Source organism: Engystomops pustulosus, unplaced genomic scaffold (genome assembly GCF_040894005.1).
Source record: "Engystomops pustulosus unplaced genomic scaffold, aEngPut4.maternal MAT_SCAFFOLD_339, whole genome shotgun sequence".
Classification (NCBI taxonomy): Eukaryota; Metazoa; Chordata; class Amphibia; order Anura; family Leptodactylidae; genus Engystomops; species Engystomops pustulosus.
In genome coordinates this window covers 27,195-45,000 of record NW_027285218.1, presented here as the reverse complement: position 1 = coordinate 45,000, position 17,806 = coordinate 27,195, and the positions used below count along the sequence as shown (strand labels likewise).

At 57.6% G+C, this 17,806-nt stretch overlaps 1 protein-coding gene across 2 annotated transcripts in view; it reads left to right on the top strand.

Moving 5' to 3' along the window:
* LOC140110849 (ephrin type-B receptor 4-like) overlaps positions 1–17,410 on the top strand; it is a 35,485-nt gene extending 18,075 nt beyond the window's left edge. The window contains exons 2-16 of one of the 2 annotated variants that reach the window (XM_072132297.1): positions 2,120–2,190; positions 3,825–4,500; positions 11,347–11,502; positions 11,579–11,908; positions 11,990–12,126; positions 12,199–12,361; positions 12,440–12,560; positions 12,896–12,960; positions 14,134–14,247; positions 14,324–14,571; positions 14,886–15,101; positions 15,238–15,387; positions 15,487–15,680; positions 15,914–16,069; positions 16,347–17,410. In XM_072132297.1, the coding sequence (XP_071988398.1) occupies positions 2,120–2,190; positions 3,825–4,500; positions 11,347–11,502; positions 11,579–11,908; positions 11,990–12,126; positions 12,199–12,361; positions 12,440–12,560; positions 12,896–12,960; positions 14,134–14,247; positions 14,324–14,571; positions 14,886–15,101; positions 15,238–15,387; positions 15,487–15,680; positions 15,914–16,069; positions 16,347–16,461 (2,912 nt within the window). In that variant the 3' untranslated portion in view covers positions 16,462–17,410. The remainder of the gene's footprint in view (positions 1–2,119; positions 2,191–3,824; positions 4,501–11,346; positions 11,503–11,578; positions 11,909–11,989; positions 12,127–12,198; positions 12,362–12,439; positions 12,561–12,895; positions 12,961–14,133; positions 14,248–14,323; positions 14,572–14,885; positions 15,102–15,237; positions 15,388–15,486; positions 15,681–15,913; positions 16,070–16,346) is intronic. The other variant, XM_072132298.1, reaches the window with a different exon arrangement.
* Positions 17,411–17,806: the final 396 nt, after the last annotated feature.

Here is a 17,806-nt window from a genome sequence, read left to right as displayed (position 1 = left end):
GGGGTAGATATGACCACGTGTGGCTATATAGGGGTAGATATGGCCAAGTGTGGCTATATAGGGTTAGATATGGCCACGTGTGGCTATATAGGGGTAGATATGACCACGTGTGGCTATATAGGGGTAGATATGGCCATGTGTGGCTATATAGGGGTAGATATGATCATGTGTGGCTATATAGGGGTAGATATGACCATGTGTGGCTATATAGGGGTAGATATGACCATGTGTGGCTATATAGGGGTAGATATGACCATGTGTGGCTATATAGGGGTAGATATGACCATGTGTGGCTATATAGGGGTAGATATGACCATGTGTGGCTATATAGGGGTAGATATGACCATGTGTGGCTATATAGGGGTAGATATGGGCATGTGTGGCTATATAGGGGTAGATATGGCCATGTGTGGCTATATAGGGGTAGATATGGCCATGTGTGGCTATATAGGGGTAGATATGGCCATGTGTGGCTATATAGGGGTAGATATGGCCATGTGTGGCTATATAGGGGTAGATATGGCCATGTGTGGCTATATAGGGGTATATATGGCCATGTGTGGCTATATAGGGGTAGATATGGCCAGGTGTGGCTATATAGGGGTAGATATGACCAGGTGTGGCTATATAGGGGTAGATATGACCACGTGTGGCTATATAGAGGTACATATGACCACGTGTGGCTTTATGATGCTAGATAGAACAGTGTGGGGCAGTATATATGTGCATGGTATGTGGTGGTATACGGAGGGGCCCTGTATGTAGCTGCCTGTGTGCAGGCAGTTGCCCCTCGGGATCGGTGGACTGTGCCGTCACCTGGTGAACACCTGAAACCCGAGCGGGGAATGGGCAGCGCCGGCGCTGTTAACCCCCTCCTCTCCAGGACTGCCCTTGTCCTGTCCTAGACTCGCTGGTGTAGAAGAGTCAATATTTACCCCCCCCCGCCGTATCTACGATTTCCACTACTTATCACTGTGTATACAGCGGGCAGCTGCCACCTGTACCTACCTCTATACTACACCGCACGTGTACCTGCCACCTGTACCTACCTCTATACTACACCGCACGTGTACCTGCCACCTGTACCTACCTCTATACTACACCGCACGTGTACCTGCCACATATACCTACCTCTATACTACACCGCACGTGTACCTGCCACCTGTACCTACCTCTATACTACACCGCACGTGTACCTGCCACCTGTACCTACCTCTATACTACACCGCACGTGTACCTGCCACATATACCTACCTCTATACTACACCGCACGTGTACCTGCCACATATACCTACCTCTATACTACACCGCACGTGTACCTGCCACATATACCTACCTCTATAGTACACCGCACGTGTACCTGCCACATATACCTACCTCTATACTACACCGCACGTGTACCTGCCACCTGTACCTACCTCTATACTACACCGCACGTGTACCTGCCACCTGTACCTACCTCTATACTACACCGCACGTGTACCTGCCACATATACCTACCTCTATACTACACCGCACGTGTACCTGCCACATATACCTACCTCTATACTACACCGCACGTGTACCTGCCACCTGTACCTACCTCTATACTACACCGCACGTGTACCTGCCACATATACCTACCTCTATACTACACCTCACGTGTACCTGCCACATATATTTACCTCTATACTACACCGCACGTGTACCTGCCACATATACCTACCTCTATACTACCTCACGTGTACCTGCCACATATACCTACCTCTATACTACACCGCACGTGTACCTGCCACCTGTACCTACCTCTATACTACACCGCACGTGTATCTGCCACCTGTACCTACCTCTATACTACACCACACCTGTACCATCTATACACTGCTACCTCTATACTACACCACACCTGTACCATCTACACACTGCTACCTCTATACTACACCACACCTGTACCATCTATACACTGCTACCTGTATACTACACCACACCTGTACCATCTACACACTGCTACCTCTATACTACACCGCACCTGTACCAGCCACTATGTAATGGGCCGGTCTGGGGTTCTGGTTGGGGGTGACCTGTGTACAGTAAGTACCGGTTAGAGGTAGGTGTACTGATATCTTCTGTCTTATTCCAGTTACACTCATGAACACAAAGCTGGAGACCTCTGACCTCGGCTGGACCACCTACCCCCGATCCAGCAGCCAGGTAATGCCAATCATGCTGTTAGCCCCGCCTCCTTCACCCTCCCCCACCCATCAGTATATACAGTAATCTCCTCCCGTAGCCACCGCCTGCTCCCCTCCCGTCTCCACGGCCCGCTCGTCTCTTCCTCTGTCTCCGCGGCCCGCTCGTCTCTCTTCCCGTCTCCGCGGCCCGCTCGTCTCCCCTCCCGTCTCCGCGGCCCGCTCGTCTCCCCTCCCGTCTCCGCGGCCCGCTCGTCTCCCCTCCCGTCTCCGCGGCCCGCTCGTCTCCCCTCCCGTCTCCGCGGCCCGCTCGTCTCCCCTCCCGTCTCCGCGGCCCGCTCGTCTCCCCTCCCGTCTCCGCGGCCCGCTCGTCTCCCCTCCCGTCTCCGCGGCCCGCTCGTCTCCCCTCCCGTCTCCGCGGCCCGCTCGTCTCCCCTCCCGTCTCCGCGGCCCGCTCGTCTCCCCTCCCGTCTCCGCGGCCCGCTCGTCTCCCCTCCCGTCTCCACGGCCCGCTCGTCTCCCCTCCCGTCTCCACGGCCCGCTCGTCTCTCCACGGCCCGCTCGTCTCCCCTCCTGTCTCCGCGGCCCTCTCGTCTCTTCCTCCCGTCTCCGCGGCCCGCTCGGCTCTTCCTCCCGTCTCCGCGGCCCGCTCGTCTCCCCTCCCGTCTCCACGGCCCGCTCGTCTCTCCGCGGCCCGCTCGTCTCTCCACGGCCCGCTCGTCTCCCCTCCTGTCTCCGCGGCCCTCTCGTCTCTTCCTCCCGTCTCCGCGGCCCGCTCGGCTCTTCCTCCCGTCTCCGCGGCCCGCTCGTCTCCCCTCCCGTCTCCACGGCCCGCTCGTCTCTCCGCGGCCCGCTCGTCTCCCCTCCCGTCTCCACGGCCCGCTCGTCTCTCCACGGCCCGCTCGGCTCTTCCTCCCGTCTCCGCGGCCCGCTCGGCTCTTCCTCCCGTCTCCGCGGCCCGCTCGGCTCTTCCTCCCGTCTCCGCGGCCCGCTCGGCTCTTCCTCCCGTCTCCGCGGCCCGCTCGGCTCTTCCTCCCGTCTCCGCGGCCCGCTCGGCTCTTCCTCCCGTCTCCGCGGCCCGCTCGGCTCTTCCTCCCGTCTCCGCGGCCCGCTCGGCTCTTCCTCCCGTCTCCGCGGCCCGCTCGGCTCTTCCTCCCGTCTCCGCGGCCCGCTCGGCTCTTCCTCCCGTCTCCGCGGCCCGCTCGGCTCTTCCTCCCGTCTCCGCGGCCCGCTCGGCTCTTCCTCCCGTCTCCGCGGCCCGCTCGGCTCTTCCTCCCGTCTCCGCGGCCCGCTCGGCTCTTCCTCCCGTCTCCGCGGCCCGCTCGGCTCTTCCTCCCGTCTCCGCGGCCCGCTCGGCTCTTCCTCCCGTCTCCGCGGCCCGCTCGGCTCTTCCTCCCGTCTCCGCGGCCCGCTCGGCTCTTCCTCCCGTCTCCGCGGCCCGCTCGGCTCTTCCTCCCGTCTCCGCGGCCCGCTCGGCTCTTCCTCCCGTCTCCGCGGCCCGCTCGGCTCTCCCTCCCGTCTCCGCGGCCCGCTCGGCTCTTCCTCTGTCCCCACGGTCCTTGAGCCCACCCCCCCTCCCTGGCTTCAGCGCGGGTCACATCACCACTACTACTACTCCTATCATGGCTCCTCTTCTCTCATGGTCTTTTCTTTCAGTGGGACGAGAGTTCGGGTCTGGACGAGGAGAACACCCCGGTGCGCACCTATGAGATCTGTAATCCCAACCTCCCGCAGCAGAATAACTGGCTGCGCACCAACTACATCCCCCGTGGTCTTGCGCACCACATCTACGTGGAGATCACCTTCACCATGATGGAGTGCGCCTCCATCCCCAGCGCCGGCCGTTCCTGTAAGGAAACCTTCAACCTGTACTACTACCCGGCCAACTCCAACGTGGCCACCGACCACTTCCCAAACTGGATGGAGAACCCCTGGATCAAAGTGGACACGGTGGCGGCAGACACCCTGGGGCGGCCCAGCGATCGGGTCAGAGGGGGATCCTTGCGCTCCAATGTCAAGACGCTGCGCCTGGGCCCCCTGAGGGAGAGCGGCTTGTACCTGGCGTTCCTGGACCAGGGGGCGTGCATGGCGCTGCTGGCGGTGCGCGTCTTCTACAGGCGCTGCCCGGCGGTGGTGGCCTCGCTGGCCAGCTTCCCTGAGACGGTGCCCGCGGGTCTGGTGGTGTCGGTGGAGGGCAACTGTGTGAGCGGCGCCGAGGGCAAACGCCCCACCATGTACTGCCGGGAGGACGGAGAGTGGGCCAGACCGGCCGCCGGAGACTGCGTGTGCCTGGCCGGGAGGGAGGAGACAGACGGGCGCACCAAGTGCACAGGTAAGAGCGGGGGAGGGGCCTAATACAGGAGGAGGGGCGCCGAGCTATAGGGGAGGAGCCTAACACAGGAGGAGGGGCACCGAGCTATAGGGGAGGGGCCTTATACAGGAAGAGGGGCGCCGAGCTATAGGGGAGGGGCCTTATACAGGAGGAGGGGCGCCGAGCTATAGGGGGAGGGGCCTAATACAGGAGGAGGGGCACCGAGCTATAGGGGGAGGGGCCTAATACAGGAGGAGGGGCACCGAGCTATAGGGGGAGGGTCCTAATACAGGAGAAGGGCCACCGAGCTATAGGGGGAGGGGCGCCAAGCTATAGGGGGAGGGGCCTAATACAGGAGGAGGGGCGCCGAGCTATAGGGGAGGAGCCTAACACAGGAGGAGGGGCACCGAGCTATAGGGGAGGGGCCTAATACAGGAGGAGGGGCACCGAGCTATAGGGGGAGGGGCCTAATAAGGAGGAGGGGCACCGAGCTATAGGGGGAGGGGCCTAATACAGGAGAAGGGCCACCGAGCTATAGGGGGAGGGTCCTAATACAGGAGGAGGGGCACCGAGCTATAGGGGAGGGGCCTAATACAGGAGGAGGGGCACCGAGCTATAGGGGGAGGGGCCACGAGCTATAGGGGAGGGGCCTAATACAGGAGGAGGGGAACTGAGCTATAGGGAAGGGGCCTAATACATGAGGGGCACCACATGATGAGCGGGCACTGAGCTATAGGGGAGGGGCCTAATACAGGAGGAGGGGCACTGAGCTATAGGGGAGGGGCCTAATACAGGAGGAGGGGCACCGAGCTATAGGGGGAGGGGCCTAATGCAGGAGGAGGGGCACCGAGCTATAGGGGAGGGGCCTAATACATGAGGGGCACCACATGATGAGCAGGCACTGAGCTATAGGGGGAGGGGCCTAATACATGAGGGGCACCACATGATGAGCGGGCACTGAGCTATAGGGGGAGAGGCCTAATACAGGAGGAGGGGCACCGAGCTATAAGGGGAGGGGCGGCTGCTGTCATGGGCTCTGAAGTGTCAGACAAAAGGGGCCTGGAATGTCAGGTATGTGAGGAGGGGGGAAGGGCCCAACCAGAGACCATTAACCCTTCTCCCTCCTCAGTATCGGAGACCACCGCTCATTAACCCTTCTCCCTCCTCAGTATCAGAGACCACCGCTCATTAACCCTTCTCCCTCCTCAGTATCAGAGACCACCGCTCATTAACCCTTCCCCTCCTGTGTATCAGAGACCACCGCTCATTAACCCTTCCCCTCCTGTGTATCAGAGACCACCGCTCATTAACCCTTCCCCTCCTGTGTATCAGAGACCACCGCTCATTAACCCTTCCCCTCCTGTGTATCAGAGACCACCGCTCATTAACCCTTCTCCCTCCTCAGTATCAGAGACCACCGCTCATTAACCCTTCCCCTCCTCAGTATCAGAGACCACCGCTCATTAACCCTTCCCCTCCTGTGTATCAGAGACCACCGCTCATTAACCCTTCCCCTCCTCAGTATCAGAGACCACCGCTCATTAACCCTTCCCCTCCTCAGTATCAGAGACCACCGCTCATTAACCCTTCCCCTCCTCAGTATCAGAGACCACCGCTCATTAACCCTTCCCCTCCTCAGTATCAGAGACCACCGCTCATTAACCCTTCCCCTCCTCAGTATCAGAGACCACCGCTCATTAACCCTTCCCCTCCTCAGTATCGGAGACCACCGCTCATTAACCCTTCCCCTCCTCAGTATCAGAGACCACCGCTCATTAACCCTTCCCCTCCTCAGTATCAGAGACCACCGCTCATTAACCCTTCCCCTCCTGTGTATCAGAGACCACCGCTCATTAACCCTTCCCCTCCTGTGTATCAGAGACCACCGCTCATTAACCCTTCCCCTCCTGTGTATCAGAGACCACCGCTCATTAACCCTTCCCCTCCTGTGTATCAGAGACCACCGCTCATTAACCCTTCCCCTCCTGTGTATCAGAGACCACCGCTCATTAACCCTTCCCCTCCTGTGTATCAGAGACCACCGCTCATTAACCCTTCCCCTCCTGTGTATCAGAGACCACCGCTCATTAACCCTTCCCCTCCTCAGTATCAGAGACCACCGCTCATTAACCCTTCCCCTCCTCAGTATCAGAGACCACCGCTCATTAACCCTTCCCCTCCTGTGTATCAGAGACCACCGCTCATTAACCCTTCCCCTCCTGTGTATCAGAGACCACCGCTCATTAACCCTTCCCCTCCTGTGTATCAGAGACCACCGCTCATTAACCCTTCCCCTCCTGTGTATCAGAGACCACCGCTCATTAACCCTTCCCCTCCTCAGTATCAGAGACCACCGCTCATTAACCCTTCCCCTCCTCAGTATCAGAGACCACCGCTCATTAACCCTTCCCCTCCTCAGTATCAGAGACCACCGCTCATTAACCCTTCCCCTCCTCAGTATCAGAGACCACCGCTCATTAACCCTTCCCCTCCTGTGTATCAGAGACCACCGCTCATTAACCCTTCCCCTCCTGTGTATCAGAGACCACCGCTCATTAACCCTTCCCCTCCTGTGTATCAGAGACCACCGCTCATTAACCCTTCCCCTCCTGTGTATCAGAGACCACCGCTCATTAACCCTTCCCCTCCTGTGTATCAGAGACCACCGCTCATTAACCCTTCCCCTCCTGTGTATCAGAGACCACCGCTCATTAACCCTTCCCCTCCTGTGTATCAGAGACCACCGCTCATTAACCCTTCCCCTCCTGTGTATCAGAGACCACCGCTCATTAACCCTTCCCCTCCTGTGTATCAGAGACCACCGCTCATTAACCCTTCTCCCTCCTCAGTATCAGAGACCACCGCTCATTAACCCTTCTCCCTCCTCAGTATCAGAGACCACCGCTCATTAACCCTTCCCCTCCTGTGTATCAGAGACCACCGCTCATTAACCCTTCCCCTCCTGTGTATCAGAGACCACCGCTCATTAACCCTTCCCCTCCTCAGTATCAGAGACCACCGCTCATTAACCCTTCTCCCTCCTCAGTATCAGAGACCACCGCTCATTAACCCTTCCCCTCCTGTGTATCAGAGACCACCGCTCATTAACCCTTCCCCTCCTGTGTATCAGAGACCACCGCTCATTAACCCTTCCCCTCCTCAGTATCAGAGACCACCGCTCATTAACCCTTCCCCTCCTCAGTATCAGAGACCACCGCTCATTAACCCTTCCCCTCCTCAGTATCAGAGACCACCGCTCATTAACCCTTCCCCTCCTCAGTATCAGAGACCACCGCTCATTAACCCTTCCCCTCCTCAGTATCAGAGACCACCGCTCATTAACCCTTCCCCTCCTCAGTATCAGAGACCACCGCTCATTAACCCTTCCCCTCCTCAGTATCAGAGACCACCGCTCATTAACCCTTCCCCTCCTCAGTATCAGAGACCACCGCTCATTAACCCTTCCCCTCCTCAGTATCAGAGACCACCGCTCATTAACCCTTCCCCTCCTCAGTATCAGAGACCACCGCTCATTAACCCTTCTCCCTCCTGTGTATCAGAGACCACCGCTCATTAACCCTTCTCCCTCCTGTGTATCAGAGACCACCGCTCATTAACCCTTCCCCTCCTGTGTATCAGAGACCACCGCTCATTAACCCTTCCCCTCCTGTGTATCAGAGACCACCGCTCATTAACCCTTCCCCTCCTGTGTATCAGAGACCACCGCTCATTAACCCTTCCCCTCCTGTGTATCAGAGACCACCGCTCATTAACCCTTCCCCTCCTGTGTATCAGAGACCACCGCTCATTAACCCTTCCCCTCCTGTGTATCAGAGACCACCGCTCATTAACCCTTCCCCTCCTGTGTATCAGAGACCACCGCTCATTAACCCTTCCCCTCCTGTGTATCAGAGACCACCGCTCATTAACCCTTCCCCTCCTGTGTATCAGAGACCACCGCTCATTAACCCTTCCCCTCCTGTGTATCAGAGACCACCGCTCATTAACCCTTCCCCTCCTGTGTATCAGAGACCACCGCTCATTAACCCTTCCCCTCCTGTGTATCAGAGACCACCGCTCATTAACCCTTCCCCTCCTGTGTATCAGAGACCACCGCTCATTAACCCTTCCCCTCCTGTGTATCAGAGACCACCGCTCATTAACCCTTCCCCTCCTGTGTATCAGAGACCACCGCTCATTAACCCTTCCCCTCCTGTGTATCAGAGACCACCGCTCATTAACCCTTCCCCTCCTGTGTATCAGAGACCACCGCTCATTAACCCTTCCCCTCCTGTGTATCAGAGACCACCGCTCATTAACCCTTCCCCTCCTGTGTATCAGAGACCACCGCTCATTAACCCTTCCCCTCCTGTGTATCAGAGACCACCGCTCATTAACCCTTCCCCTCCTGTGTATCAGAGACCACCGCTCATTAACCCTTCCCCTCCTGTGTATCAGAGACCACCGCTCATTAACCCTTCCCCTCCTGTGTATCAGAGACCACCGCTCATTAACCCTTCCCCTCCTGTGTATCAGAGACCACCGCTCATTAACCCTTCCCCTCCTGTGTATCAGAGACCACCGCTCATTAACCCTTCCCCTCCTGTGTATCAGAGACCACCGCTCATTAACCCTTCCCCTCCTGTGTATCAGAGACCACCGCTCATTAACCCTTCCCCTCCTGTGTATCAGAGACCACCGCTCATTAACCCTTCCCCTCCTGTGTATCAGAGACCACCGCTCATTAACCCTTCCCCTCCTGTGTATCAGAGACCACCGCTCATTAACCCTTCCCCTCCTGTGTATCAGAGACCACCGCTCATTAACCCTTCCCCTCCTGTGTATCAGAGACCACCGCTCATTAACCCTTCCCCTCCTGTGTATCAGAGACCACCGCTCATTAACCCTTCCCCTCCTGTGTATCAGAGACCACCGCTCATTAACCCTTCCCCTCCTGTGTATCAGAGACCACCGCTCATTAACCCTTCCCCTCCTGTGTATCAGAGACCACCGCTCATTAACCCTTCCCCTCCTGTGTATCAGAGACCACCGCTCATTAACCCTTCCCCTCCTGTGTATCAGAGACCACCGCTCATTAACCCTTCCCCTCCTGTGTATCAGAGACCACCGCTCATTAACCCTTCCCCTCCTGTGTATCAGAGACCACCGCTCATTAACCCTTCCCCTCCTGTGTATCAGAGACCACCGCTCATTAACCCTTCCCCTCCTGTGTATCAGAGACCACCGCTCATTAACCCTTCCCCTCCTGTGTATCAGAGACCACCGCTCATTAACCCTTCCCCTCCTGTGTATCAGAGACCACCGCTCATTAACCCTTCCCCTCCTGTGTATCAGAGACCACCGCTCATTAACCCTTCCCCTCCTGTGTATCAGAGACCACCGCTCATTAACCCTTCCCCTCCTGTGTATCAGAGACCACCGCTCATTAACCCTTCCCCTCCTCAGTATCAGAGACCACCGCTCATTAACCCTTCCCCTCCTCAGTATCAGAGACCACCGCTCATTAACCCTTCCCCTCCTCAGTATCAGAGACCACCGCTCATTAACCCTTCCCCTCCTCAGTATCAGAGACCACCGCTCATTAACCCTTCCCCTCCTCAGTATCAGAGACCACCGCTCATTAACCCTTCCCCTCCTCAGTATCAGAGACCACCGCTCATTAACCCTTCTCCCTCCTCAGTATCAGAGACCACCGCTCATTAACCCTTCTCCCTCCTCAGTATCAGAGACCACCGCTCATTAACCCTTCCCCTCCTCAGTATCAGAGACCACCGCTCATTAACCCTTCTCCCTCCTGTGTATCAGAGACCACCGCTCATTAACCCTTCTCCCTCCTGTGTATCAGAGACCACCGCTCATTAACCCTTCTCCCTCCTGTGTATCAGAGACCACCGCTCATTAACCCTTCTCCCTCCTCAGTATCGGAGACCACCGCTCATTAACCCTTCCCCTCCTGTGTATCAGAGACCACCGCTCATTAACCCTTCCCCTCCTGTGTATCAGAGACCACCGCTCATTAACCCTTCCCCTCCTGTGTATCAGAGACCACCGCTCATTAACCCTTCCCCTCCTGTGTATCAGAGACCACCGCTCATTAACCCTTCCCCTCCTGTGTATCAGAGACCACCGCTCATTAACCCTTCCCCTCCTGTGTATCAGAGACCACCGCTCATTAACCCTTCCCCTCCTGTGTATCAGAGACCACCGCTCATTAACCCTTCCCCTCCTGTGTATCAGAGACCACCGCTCATTAACCCTTCCCCTCCTCAGTATCAGAGACCACCGCTCATTAACCCTTCCCCTCCTCAGTATCAGAGACCACCGCTCATTAACCCTTCCCCTCCTCAGTATCAGAGACCACCGCTCATTAACCCTTCCCCTCCTCAGTATCAGAGACCACCGCTCATTAACCCTTCCCCTCCTCAGTATCAGAGACCACCGCTCATTAACCCTTCCCCTCCTCAGTATCAGAGACCACCGCTCATTAACCCTTCTCCCTCCTCAGTATCAGAGACCACCGCTCATTAACCCTTCTCCCTCCTCAGTATCAGAGACCACCGCTCATTAACCCTTCCCCTCCTCAGTATCAGAGACCACCGCTCATTAACCCTTCTCCCTCCTGTGTATCAGAGACCACCGCTCATTAACCCTTCTCCCTCCTGTGTATCAGAGACCACCGCTCATTAACCCTTCTCCCTCCTGTGTATCAGAGACCACCGCTCATTAACCCTTCTCCCTCCTCAGTATCGGAGACCACCGGCTTCTGATACTTTTCTTCCCATTACCCTTGAATCAGTGATTGGAGCCATTGTCTGAAGAGCTGACACTTTTTCCTTTCCTCTGCAGCGTGTCCCCTGGGATACTTTAAGCAGGAGTCGGGAGAGTCGCCCTGCCAGACGTGTCCGCAGCACAGTCTCTCCACCAGCGCTGGAGCCACAGTCTGCACCTGCAGAGCGGGGTATTACCGGGCCCCCCAGGACCCGGCCACTGATCCATGCACCAGTAAGTGCTCTCCCCCCACCAGCAGCGCCCCCTGTGGCCACATGTGGTGTTCTGACCCGCTCTCCCTCTTCCGCAGAGCCGCCGTCCCCTCCGCGCAGCATCGTGTCCAATCTTAATGGATCCACTGTTGATCTGGAGTGGAGCGAGCCGCAGGATTCTGGGGGGCGCCAGGACGTGTACTACGAGGTGCGGTGCCGGGAGTACTCCGCCGGAGGGGGCTGGGTGCCCTGCTCCCGCCTCTTCTTCACACCCAGTCCACAAAAAGTAGAGGAACGCAAACTCCGAGTCTCCGGACTCCGCCCTCAAGTCATTTACAACTTCCGCGTCCTGGCATTGAATGGCGTGTCGGAGCGCAGCGGTGCGCCCGCCTTGGGGGAGGAGCTTAATGTCACCATAGACCGCGACCGTGAGTGGAGCGATTGATCTGCGTATGTATGTACCCCCCGTAGGACGCAGCACTGACCCCCGCTATCTCTTCATCCTACAGTGCCCCACGCCGTGATGGGAATCCAGCAGACCGCTGCGTCCGCCTCCTCCTTGTCCTTAAGGTGGAACCCCCCGGGACCCCCGCAGTCTCCTAACAGGGGCAACATTCTGGATTATGAAGTCAAGTATTATGAGAAGGTAGGTCAGGGCGCAGGACCCCCAATTACTAACGAGAAGAGACCAGAGCTTCAGCTACTGCCCTCTCCACAGGATCGGGAGAGACCCTTCATCAGATTCCTGAAGACCCCCGGGACCCAGGCCCTGCTGGAGGGGCTGAGCGCAGGGACCGTCTACGTGGTGCAGGTGCGAGCCCGGACCGAAGCCGGATATGGCGCCTTCAGTGGAGACAACACGTTCCAGACAATGGCGCAGGGTAAGCCGCGGGCAGGAGGGCATGAGCACTAATAATACCTCAGCCTGACACCCCCTTAACCCTCCTGTGTACTTATAGGGGCATTTCTTCTTCCAGACCCAGAGAAGGCCCAGCCGCAGGTGGAGCTCATCGCCGGGACAGTAGGAGTTGGGACAGTCCTAATTCTCATCGTCATCATCATTGCAGTAGTGTGTGTGAGGTAAGTATGAGAGGTAGTCACAGCCCCGCCCCCCCTGCCTGTATATCCTGTGTGAAAGGTAGGCACAGCCCCGCCCCCTGCCTGTATATCCCGTGTGAGAGGTCACAGCCCCGCCCCCTGCCTGTGACATCCCCTGTGAGAGGTGGTCACAGCCCCGCCGCCTGCCTGTATATCCTGTGTGAGAGGTGGTCACAGCCCCGCCCCCTGCCTGTATATCCTGTGTGAAAGGTAGGCACAGCCCCGCCCCCTGCCTGTATATCCTGTGTGAGAGGTGGTCACAGCCCCGCCCCCTTGTCCTAAATGTAATTAATGTGATCTCCCCTCTGTCTTTACAGGAAACATGGCAGCAACAAGGAGCCGGAGTATTCGGATAAGCCGGGACAGTACCTCATCGGGCACAGTAAGTGTTGTGTCCTGATCCTGAGGTTTCTTTGTGCCTGATATGACATCACCGGAGCTCTGCGTCTCGATTCCCGGACGATGGATCTGGGGGCTCCTGGAGCTCAGCGTCTCGATTCCCGGATGATGTATCTGGGAGCTCCCGGTGCTCAGCGTCTCGATTCCCGGATGATGGATCTGGGGGCTCCTGGAGCTCAGCGTCTCGATTCCCGGATGATGGATCTGGGGGCTCCCGGAGCTCAGCGTCTCGATTCCCGGATGATGGATCTGGGGGCTCCCGGAGCTCAGCGTCTCGATTCCCGGACGATGGATCTGGGGGCTCCCGGAGCTCAGCGTCTCGATTCCCGGACGATGGATCTGGGGGCTCCCGGAGCTCAGCGTCTCGATTCCCGGACGATGGATCTGGGGGCTCCCGGAGCTCAGCGTCTCGATTCCCGGATGATGTATCTGGGGGCTCCCGGAGCTCTGCGTCTCGATTCCCGGATCATGTATCTGGGGGCTCCCGGAGCTCTGCGTCTCGATTCCCGGATGATGTATCTGGGGGCTCCCGGAGCTCTGCGTCTCGATTCCCGGACGATGGATCTGGGGGCTCCCGGAGCTCAGCGTCTCGATTCCCGGACGATGGATCTGGGGGCTCCCGGAGCTCAGCGTCTCGATACCCGGACGATGGATCTGGGGGCTCCCGGAGCTCAGCGTCTCGATTCCCGGACGATGGATCTGGGGGCTCCCGGAGCTCAGCGTCTCGATTCCCGGACGATGGATCTGGGGGCTCCCGGAGCTCAGCGTCTCGATTCCCGGACGATGGATCTGGGGGCTCCCGGAGCTCAGCGTCTCGATTCCCGGACGATGGATCTGGGGGCTCCCGGAGCTCAGCGTCTCGATTCCCGGACGATGGATCTGGGGGCTCCCAGAGCTCAGCGTCTCGATTCCCGGACGATGGATCTGGGGGCTCCCGGAGCTCAGCGTCTCGATTCCCGGACGATGGATCTGGGGGCTCCCGGAGCTCAGCGTCTCGATTCCCGGATGATGGATCTGGGGGCTCCCGGAGCTCAGCGTCTCGATTCCTGGATGATGGATCTGGGGCTCCCGGAGCTCAGCGTCTCGATTCCCGGACGATGGATCTGGGGGCTCCTGGAGCTCAGCGTCTCTTGTAATTGCCTTATTTTTGTGTCAGATACCAAGCTGTACATTGATCCGTTCACCTACGAAGACCCTAACGAAGCGGTGAGAGAATTTGCCAAAGAGATTGACGTCTCCTACGTGAAGATCGAGGAGGTGATCGGTGCTGGTGAGTGTGATGGACCCCGGGCCTGGCTGACGGCTCAGGACTGTCTCGTACCCCCCTGACCCGCGCTCTCTTACAGGGGAGTTCGGAGAGGTCTGTCGTGGGAGACTTAAGGTCCCGGGGAAGAAGGAGAATTACGTGGCCATCAAGACTCTGAAGGGCGGCTACACGGAGCGCCAGCGGCGGGAGTTCCTGAGCGAGGCCAGCATCATGGGCCAATTCCATCATCCCAACATCATCCACCTGGAAGGAGTCATCACCAACAACTGCCCCGTCATGATCATCACCGAGTACATGGAGAATGGCGCCCTAGACTCCTTCCTCAGGGTGAGACGACATCCGGCCTCTCTGTCACATTTAGTCTCCTCCTACCTCCCACCTTTATTAGAGGTAGTGGGGTCTTTCAGAGGAGCTGGTGTGGGGTCTGTCACAGGATAGTGGGGACTCTGAAGTGGAGTTTATCACAGGATGGTTGAGGGGTTGGAGTAAAGGGGTTGGATGAATATGTGATTGTAATGGGGTTTATTAGTGGGCAGATGGGGCCGGGGTCTTCATCATCGGGCCGGATGGGGCCGGGGTCTTTTTCGGGCCGGTTGGGGGTTAGGTTACAGGATATTCATGAATATTTCTTGTTTTTAAAGCAAAATGATGGTCAGTTTACTCCGATCCAGCTGGTGGGGATGCTGCGGGGAATCGCCTCCGGCATGCGATATCTGGCAGAGATGAATTACGTTCACCGGGACCTCGCGGCGCGGAACATATTGGTGAACAGTAATTTAGTTTGCAAAGTGTCTGACTTTGGATTGTCCCGGTTCTTACAAGAGGGATCAACCGACCCCACATACACCTCCTGTCTGGTGAGTAGTGGCCTCAGGCCGGGGGACATGATGGTGGATGATACCTAATGGAGAAGGGGCTGGGCACAGCACAGAGGGGAAGGGGTTAATGTAACAATCCCTCCGGATCTCACTCGCCTTCATCCTCTGTTCTTAGGGCGGTAAAATCCCGATCAGATGGACGGCACCAGAAGCCATCGCCTTCCGTAAATTCACCTCATCCAGTGACGTGTGGGGCTACGGAATAGTCATGTGGGAGGTCATGTCATTCGGAGAGCGTCCATACTGGGACATGTCCAACCAGGATGTGAGTGCAGGAGCCTGCGCAGGGGGGGAGGCAGGAGCCTGCGCAGGGGAGGGGGGGGGGTCACCGCTCAGGGACTAATTTGGCATCTACTTCCTTCAGGTGATCAATGCTATTGAGCAGGACTACCGGCTGCCCGCGCCACCTGAGTGCCCGTCGGCTCTCCACCAGCTGATGCTGGACTGCTGGCAGCGGGATCGAGCCGTCCGTCCGCGCTTTAACGAGATCGTGAGCGCTCTGGACAAACTCATCCGCAACCCGGCCAGCCTGAAGATCACCGTCCGGGAGCAGCCGGGGTAAGAGCTGGGGCACTAGTACAGAGCACTTCCCCCCCCATATGTGGCGCCACACAGGAGGGCAGGGGTTAACGGAGCTGTGAAGAGGAAGTGCTGTGCGGAGGAATGCTCTGCAGGTCAGGCCGGGGGTCAGTGTTCCAGGGTTTGCAGGAAGCAGAGGAAGTTTCTGGGCGTAGAGCAGATAATGGGGTGATTGTATTGTGCAGCGTCTCCAATCTTTGTGTCTCACGCAGAAGCTCGCAGCCGCTCCTGGACCAGCGCACGCCCCACTACTCCTCCTTCTCCTCAGTGGGCGAGTGGCTACACGCCATCAAAATGGGGCGGTACGAAGACGGATTCAGGAACGCCGGGTTCACCACCTTCAGCCGAGTGCGGCAGATGACCACAGAGTATGTGCGGACTGGGGGGCCGTGACCTGTATGGTGGGAGGGGGGGGGCGTGACCTGTATGGTGGTGGTGGTGGTGGGGGGCGTGACCTGTATGGTGGGAGGGGGGGGCGTGACCTGTATGGTGGTGGGGGGGGGGGGGGGGGCGTGACCTGTATGGTGGTGGTGGTGGTGGGGGCGTGACCTGTGGGGGGGGGGGTGACCTGTATGAGGGGGGGGGGGGGGTGCCAAGTCATGTGACCGCTGGTAGATCATGAAATGTCAATTTTGTTTCCTGCAGAGACCTGCTGCGGATTGGGGTCACCCTGGCCGGCCATCAGAAGAAGATCCTGTCCAGTCTGCAGCAGATTGTTCCGGCTGAGAAGATGTCTGGAGGCTCGGCGCCGTTCTACTGAATTTCTGCCCCTGGGCATTGGGACGTTGTGTATTGCCATGACTATGAGCCCACGGATGGTGGCTGCCTCCTGGCCCGTGCCAACACAGGACCCTAAAGGCTCCCAGACCAGGGCTCAGGGAGAGACTGGAAATCTGTGCCAACATGTGACCGTTCTCCACGGCTGCCGTGGCTCCTACCACGAGATCGGAAGCCAGTGCCTATGATACTTTCTGTGATCTCGGAGGCTGCCATGTGTGATCTGAGGGTCTGGGCACAAGTGGAGAAACCTGCGCCTACGTGTGCCCGCCCGTTGTGACCACCTCTTTTCCCGGAGGTCATGAAAGACCGTGGCTCGGAGCAGTAGATGGGAAACCTGTGCCTTATATATTTAACCTTCCCTAATGACCTCTGCCCTCTGTGCCTACGTGTGCCCATCCTTCCATATCTTCTGTGACATAAGGGATGGAGCATGATGGAGACCTGTGCCACGTGTGCCCGGCTGTTGTGACCAGTAGGACCACGGCTATGTGCCTCCAGCAGCCCACCCTTCACCAGCTGCCATGTCTGCTCTGAGGGTAGGAGCACCCGAAGCCTAAGCCTACGCTCGTTCCTCGTGACCTCCTTTCATCCTGAAGAAGCTACTCGGATTCTGTCCATTCTGTTTATGATTCCTGTGATCACTCTGTGCCAACACGTGGTCTCACCAGCCACGGACAGCCCCTGGAGCCGCCCCCAGACTGTGACGACCATTACCCAGCTGACCCTTTACCCTCCAGATGAGCAGTTGTCCACTATTATTGGAGCCTTTCTCTGGTGCCATGTATAAGGCGGTATCTGTATACGGGGGCTCCCGTGTAGCACTGTGAAGACTGCGGGGGTGACCTGTATACAGCTCCTGTATATATCTGTATATGCCATTTTCATGCATTTTTTATATTAAATTATTTGATAATAAAACCTCAGCAGAATGTGAAGGGTTAATAAATCTAGAATTGTTCACATCCTGAATATATCCTATGGAATTATCCTGGCAGACGGAGGCATCCAGCAGGAAACGCCTAATGGAAAGTCCCTGCAAGCTGCTCTATATCATCCTGCTGGAGAGTGTAGTATACAATGGGCTGTGTGGCTTCCATCCCCGGCCTCCACTGAGCGCACGCCCCGGGAGGTCCCCAATACTGGGGGAGGATATTACATGGGGGGAGGGGTGTATTACATGTGTGATATTACATGGGGGGAGGGGTGTATTACATGTGTGATATTACATGGGGGGAGGGGTGTATTACATGTGTGATATTACATGGGGGGAGGGGGTGTATTACATGTGTGATATTACATGGGGGGAGGGGGTGTATTACATGTGT